Source organism: Balearica regulorum, chromosome 7, assembly GCF_011004875.1.
Source record: "Balearica regulorum gibbericeps isolate bBalReg1 chromosome 7, bBalReg1.pri, whole genome shotgun sequence".
NCBI classification, from domain to species: Eukaryota; Metazoa; Chordata; class Aves; order Gruiformes; family Gruidae; genus Balearica; species Balearica regulorum.
This window is the reverse complement of record NC_046190.1, coordinates 30,771,375-30,785,589: the sequence shown is the minus strand read 5'-3', so window position 1 is coordinate 30,785,589 and position 14,215 is coordinate 30,771,375. Positions and strand designations below refer to the sequence as shown.

Below are 14,215 nucleotides of genomic sequence, written 5' to 3'. Positions count from 1 at the left end.
GATGGTATATATCCTTAGGCTCAAGCACTGGGTAGGACATTTGTATTGCTGACACATTTAATTAGACAAATGGAGAGGAGCTAAAATCTCCATTGCTGCAACTTTACCCCTTTTGTGAGTGTCAGTTCCATCCCTAGCACGTAGTATAAATAAGAAACACTGAAGATCAAAATACATGGGGAATTGGGTGGTGTTTGACTGCACCAGCAAAGTAATAGGGACAGGAGCGGGGAGAGATTACTTCTTTTCCATCAAGAACTACACAGAGCACTGTTAGTTCTCAAGGCAGCAAGTAGACATGTCTCTTCCGAGTTACTCACCAACACAAGACTGACAACTATCTTTGGGGACCCTCAGTAGCACCTGTGCAGGTATGACAAATTCACCTACTTCCACCACAGGCACATAAAAGCTTTTATACCTCAGATTCTCATGACTCTGTATTGGGTGCATTTCTTCCCTGGCAAGTGTCAATTTTAAAGTTACCACCATAGGTATTCATGCTGTTTACCACACAAAACATTTTTCTTAACTATCTACCCTATAGAAAAGTTAAGTCCATGCACTGTAGGTTTTTTTAAAGGCCCTGAAAGTGCCTTTGGCGTAAAAGCTATAAAGTCACTTTACATTCCCTATTTTAACCCGTTGGAGAGAGATGAGGATCAAAGGACTCAACTGTTTCTCAGGAGCATGTTGTCTCCCACTTGAGCATTCTGTGCACCAGTGCTTAGAAAAGTTCATAGGAGCTCTTGGAGGCAGCCTGTTCTGAATGGGCTATAGGCAGTACTTGCAGCTGGAAAAGAGATTTACTGGAACCTTTCTGGAGGAAAAGGGTGGCATCCAAGAGAAGGAATGGTGGAAACAGGGTATCTAGCAATATTCAGAAAGGTCTCTTAGGTGTAGGGTGTTTGACCAGGGGGTAACAGGCAGCAGTAGAGTGCTACAGTGAGGGGCCCTTTGCAGGTCAAGAGGAGGGGCGTTTGTGTCACTACTATATGCTAGTAGACAACACTAATTTTAACTGAAGAAAAAATCTTCTCTGAGGGTGGTTTGGAAGGGAATGAAGGCATTGAACTGTTGGAGAAGTCTCAAAATCCAGAATAAAAAGTCTATACTGATACAAACAGTGCCATGGGGATGTTGCAATAAGGAATGTTACAGTAAATATACTTTAAAAAACAAGGTTTCTTTGCTTGTCCCTTTATTATTTCTAGTAACAGTATCACTGTAGAAATGAAGAACTCTGTGACACATAGGCAGAAGATATCGCCTCCACATCCCTGCTTGACAGTGCTTGATGGTTCACATGAAATGAATTTGATTGCATTTCAAAAAACAGCAAAAAACTACATTACAAGACAGTCATGACAGTGTTGTCCTCAAACATCGGGAGAAGTTTTTCTTACCTTTCCCTGAGTCAAGGTTAAGGCATGGCAATGTTAGCTAAAAAATCTGCATGTGCAAGTTCAATGTCTAGTTTAAACCATAAATTCTCTTCTACATTATTGCTGATCTGATTGCAGCTTCCACTAATTTTCCAGCATGTATTTCTTCTTTGACTGTTATGGTCATGGGTTTTTGTGTTTTAGAAAAATAAACATACATTCTTTTACAAAGATGTAAGGAAGGTATAAAAGCCCCAGAGTTCTTCACCACAATAGCAATTTTTCTACTTTCCCCAAGTAACATACATTCTCTCCTGACTCTCTTGAGCTGATAAATGTCATAGATGATACAAGTCCTGCAACCATAATGTGGCGTCAACTGAGCTGTAGGGCTGTTATTGGAAATAAAAGTTTGACTAATTTGCAGTTTCACTATTTCCGTATCTGACATTAATCTCAAACTTGAAACAATTTTCATTTAGTTTAGTCAAATCTTTTTCATTTAGTCAAAAGATTTAGTCAAGTCTTTTGCACAGGTGTGACATAGCTGGAAGAAAAGGTGTAACTAATCCTGAAAGCATTCAGATAACAAGGAGAGTAAGCTTGAGTCCAGGGATCGAAACTAAGCCATCATCAGTCAGTGAGCTCCTGCAGCTTTTCAGAGGGGCACAACACAGGTGAAGATTCAGCTCAGTGCAGTTCAAAAGGTTCAAGCTGAATCTTTAAGGCTTAAGCATAGCTTTACCATTTGTCCTTTTGCATAAAGATATTAAGACAGCCTCTTTAATTTTAATAATATCACTGTGTGTGGTCCTCTTTATGAAACAGTACTGAACACACTTATTTCAGAGTCCGAGGGAGGATCTCGTAATGGTTATGGTTTGTTTCCTGCCAAATTTGGGAACCTATGTGGTTGAGAGAAAATAGATGACGAGATGATTGACTTTTTAAGTAAAGCATAGGATGGAAATGCTGGCTGAGCCAAAAGCTGTTTGTTGGATGTCTCTGAGCAGAGTCGTTTAATGCCATGGTGCCTCCATTTCCTTCTTTCTAGAAAAAGTTTAAAGCAACAGCTGCTCCTTGGGCATGTTGAGAGGTCAAATTCATTAGTATAGCGTTAAAATTGTTCTCCCAGAAGTGCAGAAGGTGAATAAAGACTGTATGGTCATTGCAATAGATAAATAGAACGTGGGCTGTCAGAGGAAGAGGACCTGGAAAACTGGTATTGTGTCTTCCAATATAAATTTGTTTCTCACTTCTCTGATATTTAAGAAGGAGCATTTGCCTTTCATGGAAATTGAATATTTATAAAGAAAAGTATAATAATGGCAATTGAGCTGATTTATAGCTTCCTTCTATTCCCAAATGTTTGAGACTCCTATATTTATGAGTTTTAAGCTCATTCACTGAGATCACACTGGGAAATTAAAACGCAGTTTGCCCCTCATAGCAAGGGATTGCTGCAGGATTGCAGCATCTTTCTGGAGGGAAGCAGCCCATTGCTCAGTGTCAGAGCCTCCTCTTCTGGGCGGCTGAAGGGTAGCATCAGACTCGCAGAGCTGGAAATGTTTGCTTGCTTTTCCAGCCGCAGAGACCGATGAGAGAGATGAGGAACAGGGGAACATTTGTTACTGTTGGCTGCATTTCACGTGATGTAATGCTAAAAGCCATGCTGCTGCTCAGTATTAGAAATCTGACCTTCACATTCAGAAATCGTTTCAGAAATGCTGCATTGATCTGTTTCTGCCACTGAACTGGAGGAAAAAAAAATTTAAAATATCCTACTGGGAATAAACTGAATGAGAGATTCTTTGTCAATCACAAAAGCAGAGAGCTAAATAAGCTGATTATTGGGCTGTAATTCCGTAGAAGACATTATACAGCTGCTCTCTTAGACACTTCCTGTTTCATCCCTTTCCCACCAAACACAGGAAAAACAAATACCTTGAAACTACTGTGAATATTAACTCAAAATGGAGAATGCTAACCTGGCACTGCTGGGTTCCTAGGAATTCTAGTGTTGGGTTACCAGCACACTGGTACTCCAGCTATGAATTGTTTGAGGAGTGAAACCTAAACAGGAGTGAAACCATTTTGCTCATAAAGGTGAGCAAAATCATCAACCATCATTTTTTATGGCAGCCCTGTAATTTCCCCTTTGCTTACTGTTAGTGTCCAGTAACACCAAAATTATGAAAATGCATTAGAATTAAGGGAACATCTGGCATTTCTCTCATTAGCAGTTGAAACTGATACTTTATAATCAGATCTCCTTGCATGTCCTTTTATTATGGAGTTTAGAAGGGAAACCCCCAGTTAACTTAGATAAAAGCCACAAAGATTTCAGGGTAACAAACAAATACAACTCTGGCATATCCTTTTTCTTCTCTATTGCCTCTGTATTTTTTTTTTAATATTTGTTTTGTCCCTCTCTGCCAGCATGTAAACTTCATTTCCACAAGTGGTGACTGACTATGAACATGGTCTTGTGCATTTGTGCCTCTTTTACAACACATTTTTAATGAGAATCCCTGTTTTCTGTTTGTTTAATGATACTTGGAGCCCTGCAGTAGGTCACTTAAAGGTTGGTTGGTGCTGTTTTCTGTGTCAGGGTATAATGACTGAAGTATGTAATTCAAATGTATTCATTTAGAAAGGCCTCGTCTGAAAAACGCTTTAAGGATTATCTATTTCTACAGCCTCAGGCAGCTATTAATGCCAGCTAAAAGCTCTTCCTGTTTATTACTAAGAAAAATGTTCTCTGTTCATTTTATTTGCCTTATATTTTTGATTCAAAAATGTCTTAAATGTATTTAATGTTATGATTAATTATATCCTTAGACCTTCAGGGTTTTTTTTGCAATCAATTTTAATTAATCAGGCCATATTATCTTGATTTTTCAAATGTAATCTCCCTAAACTTAAATATGCAATATAGAAAAATCCAAGAGGAGAATATAAAATATTTGTCTTTCTAGTGAACGTTAGTATCAAAATCAGTAAATGACATTAATGATAACCAATACTGGCAAAAGTAGAAAATCAGAGGCCAAATTATTCTCAGACCTATGTTTCATGCAAGGCTGTGGGGGAGATATGTGTAAGATGCTAAAGATGGCAACCGAAGCAGTGCCAGCCCACATGAGGCAAAATGTCACAGGGGGCCACCACCTGCTCTTGTACTGGCCTTCATTGAGGGCAGACTGTGGGCTCCGTCCCTTCTCAGGATAATGTCCCCTGCCTGTCCCTGTCCCCCAGAGCTGGACTGCAGCGTGCTGCCAGCATTACTGGGGGCCTCTTCACTGTCAGCATTGCAGCATCTGGGTACCAGTTGTGGCTGCAGTGTATCTAGGTCCAGAGGAAGAGGTTGCAGTGATCCTTCTTCGGTAGGAAAAGCAATGTAGCCTGAGTTAGGCTGGAGCCAGGAGCTTTGAGAGAAACTACAAATTGATATTATGCCCCTAGAGAGATCAGTAAATTGCCAAGCATTCAAATAGTTTGTTGGGTACCTCTGCTATAGATTTTTTTTAATCCAAAGAACATAATTACAGACAAACAAAAGTGAAGAGTGAAACAGCTTTCGAAAGTATATAATTCATCATTTTTAAACATGTGCTAATGAGTGCCAGCACTCAGGATGCTAGGTTCAAAAGGCAAACATTAAAGACATGTTAAAAATCAGTATTAGAATCTTGCTATTCATGTTCCAGTCACTGAGCTTTTAGAAGTTAAAGAATGAGAAAACTGAGAGTAAAATTATAAAATGCCCACCTGAAAGTGAAGTTTGTATTCCTCTCTCATAAAATTGTCCATACTGCAGGTAGGCAGACTTCAAAAAAGTATAGACCTGTGGTCACTATACACTGCCAGTAGCTGGAAGGAAATGAGGCATTTTAATCCTAAGGGTGCTCTGTGCTTCCCACGAAGTGCTGAGTCCCCTCCAGTCCTAGGGATTTAAGTGGTGTTGCATCAGAATGAGCTTGAAGCAGTGACAGGCTGTTTTAGGCAACATGAGCACAGAAGTTTTACATGGAACTTCCTCAGAACTCATGTGACAACTTATTTCCAGCATTGTGTTGCTGAAAAAGCAGTATTTTTCTTTTTTTTATATTACCTTTTATTTTGGCTTCACTAAGCTGCATTAATAGCAAATCATTTCTGAAACTGAAGCACAGTACTGCATTTTTCCAGGATGAGGTTTTGGTGGAATATTTCTAATCTGAGCACCAGCACAGACCTCTATGGGTATAGCTGTTGTGGAGAGATTCCTCTGACACTGACTAAGACAATACATCCTGCTGTCCTAGTTAGGAATATTATCTGGGACATGACTGTAAGATCATACACTCATCGTCTACATACTCAGGCACACATTCCTTCCAGTGGAAATGATGCAGAAATGATGAGAATAGAGGCAGTCGAGCAGTACCCGTTCTTGAGTCCTGTTGGTGCATCTGCTAACCATGCTGCATGGCCTCATTAGCATGAACCAGAGCCTATGAAAGCAATGCAATGTGTGGGCTTCAATAACTTGAAGTGTACTTGTGGAAAATAGAATGGTGCGGTATAGAATCATTATGTTTTTATAATAATGTTATTGACTTTTATGTTTGTATTTTATCTCAAATGATTCTGACCTCAAGACATATTTTTAAGATTTCTTAATTATCCTAGAAATTAATGGACACTTTCATCTTTATATAGAATTATTGCTAATAATAAGAGCAAATGCTCTTTTAACGTTAAGCTTCATTTGTTGATATCAACTAAAACTCAGTAAAAAAATGCTTGAGTATGTTTTGCTTCCCTTATTTTGAAACAATGCATTTCTTTGAAAATCTTCCCTGAAAGGTTGGATGCTTTGGGCCCAATCTATTTATTGCAAGTTTATCGATATGTTTAGAAAGCAGTAATTGCAGATATGTTATTTTTGCATGTGTTCTATGACTGCTCTTTTCTTTTTTTTTTTCTTTTCTTGGCCTGCATGTTCGCTACTACAGGAACCTGCTTGGGAAATCAATGGCAATAGAACAACCTTCAGTCCTCTAACTAACACAGCGACTGGGCCCATGGGTAGTATTTTAGCAGCCAATGGAACGTTTTCAGGCTACCTCAACAAGCAAGAGATCAGCTTTTCAAATAGCACTTCCTACTTAAAGACTACCACAGTTAGATCTTCCATGTCCTCTCAGTCTGTGACTCCTGATATTTCGCCTGCAAAGAGTAATCTAGGTTCAAAACTAAGCCCTGTATTGACTGATGGCAATAGTCCTTTACACCAGCTGAGCCCTGCAAGGCAGTATAACAACCCTATTGGCCTTTACTCAGCAGAGACTCTAAGGGAAATGGCTGAGATGCATAAATTAAGTCTCAACCGAAGGGCTTCGGAAGGTGGACTTCCTAGAGGGTAGGTACCATGATAAAATATTTAATATTTCAATATGTAATGAATTTGTTGAAAAATGAATGTAATAGTACCTACCCTATTGTGCATTTGTCTAGTAATCATGATTAAGGTCTGGAATAATCATTAAGTTTTCCAGTACCCCCAAAACGTACACACCATGCCATTACAGAATAACTCTTGGTCTTTGGTATCTGAATTGCAATATGGATTGGCAATAGTCACCAGAGCATGAGGAGGAACAGTATGACTGAAGTGACTGCGATCACCTCGGGGTTCTGGCATTTAGCCATTTAAACCAATGCGTGTAGTCTCATAGAACCAGGGATCCCTGCCGGCCATTATAGAAGCGGCTATAAAACAGAGCTGATCTGTGGTACTTTCCTAAAGACAAATTGCTTTGGCCAGCAAATCTGACATGCTAGTCTACTGGAGCGTCCTGCTGCAATTCCTGCCTTAATGTATTGGCTTTCCTGTGCAAAATAAGTCAAAACTGCAATATTTTGAATCCTCTGGTTTGAACATTGTCTATCTCACATCTGTTAGCTCTGCTCTTAACTTGTATAGAACAAGGAATGATCTCTAGATACTACCCAGATGGTTTGATCCCATGCTGTCAAAGTTTTCACTGTTACTGTATCACAGATCAACTGTTTGTAGGTTTGTGAAGGGAGGAGCTTGCACTACAATACATGAGAAAAAGCAATGAGAAACGGGTTTTTATAAATTTTCTGCCTTCATGTTGTAATTTGCAAACAAATCTCTAATTTATTTATTTGTGTTTATTTAAAATGAAGATAAATGTCTTATTATGAATATGGGAAAAAGTGTACTTTTGAGACTAGGGACCTGGCTGTATGAGGAAAAACGGAAAATTCAGACAATCCACTCAAGGTCTGATAGCAAGTGCATATTTTCAAGTACTTTATATCCCATTGCAGAAGCTCTTTGCAAGAGTAAAACCAAGGGGGTTAAGTTGTAGCAAAGTAAGGATATTTTATCCTTATAAAAGAGCATATATACGTGTTCTAGATGATTCAAGCAGTTTAGATGATTCATTATAACTCTCTTGAGTGCTCAGCATTAACGATCCTAATTAACTTATCTGAAAAAATCCTATCCTCCTTTCTCATACTGGATAATTAAGGCAGGCAATTAGTGTTTAAAATAAAATAGTTTCAGTTAGTAAGCAAGATCAGCAAAATAAACCTCAGAATGCTTCTCTCTTAATTTACAGTTTTCTTGAGGAAAACTAATCCTTGTCTGATTTCAATGTGCAGAGTTTCCTGGGATATCTCACTATCCTTCTCCCACTGTCTTCAGAACCCTCCTTAACATCTGCAAGGGTGAGGCTGAAGGGGCTGTATTTTGGATGGCTCAGCATTCTGGCTAGTTCTTTGTTAGCAAAATTACAAGACAGCTGCACCCATCACTCACTGAAGTCAATGTAAAGCACTCTGTTGATTCCAGAGGGTGTTGTGATATGACTACATAATACAACAGTGATGGGGTGCAGAAAAGGTGTACCTGCAGAAAACACCTCACTGTCTTCACTCTGCTGCTTTGCCATGTTTTATGTCTCCTTTATATGTACACGTTAGCGCACGCCTATGGCAGTGCACTGAATTGCAAAGCAAGGTTCTACCTTAGAATAACCATCTGAGATTTTTTTTTTCTTTTTAGCTTGAAGAAAATTTTAGGGAATTGCCATCTATCTACCTGTAATATCTGTAGCACTGATGAACAAATAAGAAAATATAAGAGAAATCATCTAAATGTTAAAAAAATTCAGCCTTTATCCAGGAGCCCAGGAACAATCTGAAAAGATGAAAGAGCCCAAAGCTACTAAGTCCATGTGTCTTTTCAGGTAGATTCAGAGATTTAGTGAATTGTACATCTCTGCTTACATGCAGAGAAAATTCAGAGTTCAGTAATCCTGTCGTTCCCACTCCTGCTTGAGTGTTACTATGAAGTGAGAGGCATCTTTCCTACTGCTCTGAGGAGACTAACATGGAGCCTGTACCTGCCTTGGGACTTGGTGTCATCCATGATAATCTCAGTCTCATTGTGGATATATACGCGAAGAGTGCAGAAGGAAAGCACTGTGAGCTCTGCAAAATCAGCTCTGGACTTTGTTGTGGACATTCTTATCATAAAGTACATCATGAGACACTGCGGAAAGATTGTGAAATTATGGTGCTCCAAAACCATGCATTTATTATGCATTCATGAACATGTACTTAGCAGTATGGTAAAAGCTCTAAGAAAATTCAGGTTTGGGGGTTGATTTTAAGGTACATTTCATATTTCAATTTGGTGTCCTTTTCACCAAATTGTTTATACATAATTGTGTGAATTGCTGTTAGAGGTTTAGCTAAACCCTTTGGAAAATCCTATCAGAAAGCTAAAATTAATTTTGAGATTATGTCCTTGATCTGTGAAGAATAACAAAGCATCTGTTTCTCTGATACCCTTTTACATTAAAGCTTTATCACCCTCGCCCAGGGTGAAAATAGAGGTGGCCTGTTAAGAGTGTGGAACTTGATGTGCTGAAAGCTCTGGAAAGGGGAGTATTAATAAATATGAAGAGTGAGTCATAGCTTGTAACATGTGGTTCTTTTTCATTCCAGAGTAAGTTATTTTTCACATTGTAGGTCAAGGGCAGTAAATACCTGTCCCACAAGTACGTGCCAGGTGGCTTGGGTTACGAGCTTCTTACTGTGTGACCTCTGTGAGCCGCAAGTTGGGTGTTTCATACATGTCCGTATTTAGACTCAAGCTAAAGTAATGCGTGGCTCTGAATGGGAGAGAATTTTCTCATCACATACTAACATACTAAACATAAGGAGAAGTAAACCTTTACTCTTTTTGAGGGAAGCTATAGTAGCCTCTTCACATGCAAAAAATCTTTACTGCGACACGGCTGTTGTTCTTAGTGTGTGCACATAATGACTTTTATCTTTGAACATATTTTTATAGGCAAACAAGTGGTTCCTCTAATTAAGGTGTATTTTAGGGACAGTAGTTCTGCCTTTAAAATATTATTTTATGTTCAAGGCAGAGGTCTGGATTAGAAGATTAAAGCAGGCATCTGAGTGCACTTCAGAAAATGATACTATTACACTACGTTTCGTTGTAAATGAGTGCCCAGCTGTCCTGCACATACCTAAAATGGACATAGGATCACTGATGAGCTTACAGGCTACATACAGCTTGTTCCTAATATATCTCTACTGGTTCCTGTAACAGACTGATATATTTGGCTTAATGTAGGGGTTTTAAAGTTAACAGAATATTCTCGAATCCAAGAGTCTGAAGAACAGTGACTGCAGAAGGTGATCTGTGATTGCTTTTCCATGGAAATGCAGAAGTGCAAAGCCTGTACCACAGCTTTGGCTCATTCGAGTGGTTTTGATCATGAAAAAGGCACCTGGGTGAGCCAATGAAAAAGGACTGTATGTAAAAAGAAGCTGTAATATCAAAGGTTCCGCGAGGTAAAAGCAGAAGGAGACAAATCCACTTTGAATGTCACTCTAACAGTGTAACATTGCTGTCCAGTATTTGTATCAGTCCCAGACCCAGACATGTTAGAGCAGCAAGTTGGAAGTTTCAGTGCCCAGTTCTTGTCAACAGCATTCTGTGCAGCTAAATAAGAAGAAACGTTTACTAACTGATCCTGGACTCTCTTGCTTTTTATTTTGCGCAAAATACAATGAATTGCTCTTCATCCAAGAATATAAAAGCAAAATATAGGTATTCTAAGCTTTGAAAAGACTAAGTTAAAATAAATGTCATAGCCCATTAATGCTATTTGTGCAACCAATAGAAAGAGTTATGAGCAAATAATGTAATATTACACTCTGAGCACGCTCTCTCTTCATGGCTCCCAGCTCTGGCCTGCACAAAGCCTATGCTGAGTTTTGTATTGTGTCTCTTTGGAATTGCTGTGCAAGCCACTGTCACTTCTTGTTTATGCAGTGAAGCAGGATGTAGCATGAACATATGTTTTTTCATATGTGTACATACCTGATGGAATAAAATATCCTGACATGACTATCGAAAAAAACCACATAATGCATGGACTTGCTTCATTTCACACAGAATAAATTAGGAATGACTATTCTGAAATTAATTGGCTTACACCAATTGGCACAACATAGGTACAGTCAGATTTAGGCAAATAGTTTGTTAAATACAAAGGCATTTTCCTTAGTTTTAGATTTAAAACATCTACCAATATATTCTTTGAATATTCTCCAGCATGTAAAAGACCAAAAAATCAATCTTGCAATGACAACTCTGAGGGCGGCCTGAGGAGAACAGACTTCATCCCTGAATGTTTAGTATCTGAGGGAAGAATATAATCTCTACCACTCGTTTGCTATTTTCAGATGAGAATAGACTCTGCAAATGCTTCTTTCTTCCCTCCGCTCCCTCCCCCCATACACTTTGATAATAGTACTTTTAGGGATGCACAGCAATAAAATCATGCTCAAGGGTCAGCCAAAATGCCATGGTACCCTAGTAAGTCCTAGTGGATCAACTATAATCCCTACGTTTTTTCCTTTCTTAATCACGTTGGGGTTTTCAGGCATACATTTACTTTGTGTTCTTATTTGTAGATGGTCTGAAAAAAGCTTTAGTGAGCTTTTGTAAATACCTTTTGCCCTTTGCACTCTGAAAACTATTGACTTTTTCTGTTCAGTTGGTTTTGATGTTATTTGTTCTCTTTCTCTTCTTTTAGGTCATAACCAACACCGCTGCCAAGTTAGTATCACTTCTATGTAGTGCCAAGTATTTGTGTTACGCTGTATGTGTGAAGATTTGCTTTCTGGAGTAGCATGATCCCTTGTGTTCCTGCTGTGTCTGCCTGCAAGTGGAAGTATTTTTTAAAAAATGTTACTGGTATGGCAAGCGTCATGGGCTGCTACTGGTGTCCAGTGGTGCTGCTCCCACCACATGTTCAGCATTTCTTGGTGATGTTCTAATGCTGCAAATGGAGTTGGCGCCTGAGCTTGCTCAGTTCTTGCAAATGCTTTCAGACCGTTTTGTCTCTACAGTCCAGGTTTAATTCCTCCTAACTCTTTAGGTAGTCTTCTTGCCTTCAGGATTTGGGGAGCCTTATCTGAGCCTGTTTTGGTGCGTTATTAGTGATGTATTTTTAGCCTCAGCATTAAATTAATTTCCAAAGTCCCAATCCACTAAAATTCCTATTTAGGTTGGTCTGAAATACTGATATGCAAAAGATCTAAAAACTAATTTACCTTAGTAATCATATTGTCCAAACAAGAAGCAACTACTGATTTGAAAATGTGATTGATCTGCTTTATTTAGGGAAGTTCACAGAATCCTCAGCCTTGATCTTTAGTTTTCTAAGGGCAGAGGATTGTCTCTAAATTTTTCTATCTCTGAACTGAATGTTGTCCAGAAATTTCTGGAGAGACTGGGTTAAATTCAGCACAAAATAAATAATGATATTAGTTGAATGTCAAATTTAAACTGACAAGAGAAGGTAAGAAGTAGTAGCATACATGAAGTTGAAATAATGTTTAATGCATACAATTTACACTGATCCGGCATTCTCTGTTGATTTTAATGAGGTGTGGGTGTAATGTCATGCAAATGATGTAGCTCCTTTGGAGTGATGAAACTCTAGCCAATTTACATTGATAATTATTCTGTTACAATTGTCTTGGAAAGCAGAACTCACATTATAGGAGTATTTTTAATCTTACTCAGTTTGGGATTTATTTTTTCTGATCCTTTCCCAGGTTGATAGAAAAATGCCATTCATTTTGCAGAGGTGCTCCAGCTGTCTCTAGGGTCTTATGTCTGCTACTTGGTCCTAGAGCACAGCACCCCTCACAAGCACTAATAGCTTCGGTTTACTTCCAGAGTTATAAAGAAAACTCTGCAGTTGAAAATCTGTACCCTTTTCTGTTATTTTTATGGGAATCCTGTTAAGTACGGTGAAAGTTTTGCCGTGTCGTGTAATGTGACTAAAACCTCTTGAAAGACGTCACTGAAACTCTTCAAATACCACAAGTAAAAGCCTGAATTGCCCCTGCTGCTACCGCTAGGGAAGTTTAGGCTGTCCTAAGATTGCTAGCTTTTATTTTTGTAATTGATTGTGGAAACCAATTGCTTTTAACTTTATTCTTTAAAAGTGGCATATTTAACCTCTGTCTTTTCCTTCACACAGTCTTCTCAGATCTTGGGTTTAGAACCTCTTCAATACTTGTAACAGTGTGGGGGAAAGAGAACACTAAATTCAAGATCTCGAGGACCTATGTGTTCCTAATTATTGTGTGATCGTTTAGGGTATTACGAGGAAAAGAGATACCATTGTTAAAGTAAGACATGTACATGCTGAAAAGTCAGGAGTATAATAACCTGCACCTCTCAGCACATCACCCTTCAACAGATGACGTCAGTATAATAATAATACCATCATAGTTGATGATTAGTTAATGGCAAGACATTTTAAATGTGAAAATGTCTTTGTAAAAAGATGATTTTCACTTTTTGAATGCATAATACAGCTTCCTGGTTCCCTCCCTTATAATGTTGATGTGTGTGATCAAACGCTGTGGCTGTGATACAGCATGTGCATATTGCTGTCTGTTCCTTGAGCATGTGGCTGTCAATGTTGTAGCTGGTATTGTGACTGATGGGTGACTGTATCTCTCTTACTGTCCATCTCCAGTCAGGGCATCCCAACAGACAAAAGGCTGAAAGCATAGTGGAATCCCTGGCTGGGTTCAGAGGTGGCACATCACCTTTGGTAGTCTCTGGAAGATTAAGACAGATGGCTGCCAGGTTTACTTGATTTTACTTTTTCCTCCATGCCAGGCTGAGGGTTTGAATTTAACACTCAGACACCCTCAGTGGCCAGCCCACAGCAGACAGGCACGCTAGCGGTCCCTTGCCAGCCAGAGAAGCTGTCGTTCAGTCACGTTAGCTGATAAAATTGTGGTGTAATGGTTTTAAACTGAAAAGGAAAATCGTTCCAATCAAACAGGATTACATTTTTCAGAATTTCTTTTTGGGCAAAGATCTATCCATTTCCAGCTTTTGGGCTCAGTTCAAAATATCTTTTCTTTTCCAAAGGACAGAATTCCCAGGTTTGCCCAGTACAGAATCTATACTGCTGGGATCTTCCTGCTGCTGGCAGGACAGGAATAGCAGACCAGAGATCCAGCTGATCTCCCATAGGTTAGGGAAGAGCAGGTGCTATAGTGACTGACAGCTGAGGTTTAGCTTGCTCATTGAAACTCCAGGCAATACTCAGTCCTAACTCTAGGACTAGAACAATGTACAACTAGGTGCTACAGGGAAGCCAGGTGCTCTTTAGCTGAAGTCTGGCGTTAAACTGACTCGTTCTGTTGCAACGTGAGCTTCAGTTAACTTGCCCATGGCTCAGTTT

At 39.1% G+C, this 14,215-nt stretch overlaps 1 protein-coding gene across 21 annotated transcripts in view; it reads left to right on the top strand.

The window, feature by feature from the left end:
• LDB3 (LIM domain binding 3) overlaps positions 1-14,215 on the top strand; it is a 128,194-nt gene that overhangs the window by 56,705 nt on the left and 57,274 nt on the right. For 14 of the 21 annotated variants that reach the window (XM_075758748.1, XM_075758740.1, XM_075758751.1 and 11 more), the window contains one exon: positions 6,386-6,792. In XM_075758748.1, coding sequence (XP_075614863.1) covers positions 6,386-6,792 — 407 coding nt within the window. Of the gene's footprint in view, positions 1-6,385; positions 6,793-11,533; positions 11,557-14,215 lie in introns of all 21 variants that reach the window. The other 7 variants (XM_075758752.1, XM_075758756.1, XM_075758759.1 and 4 more) reach the window with 1 other exon arrangement.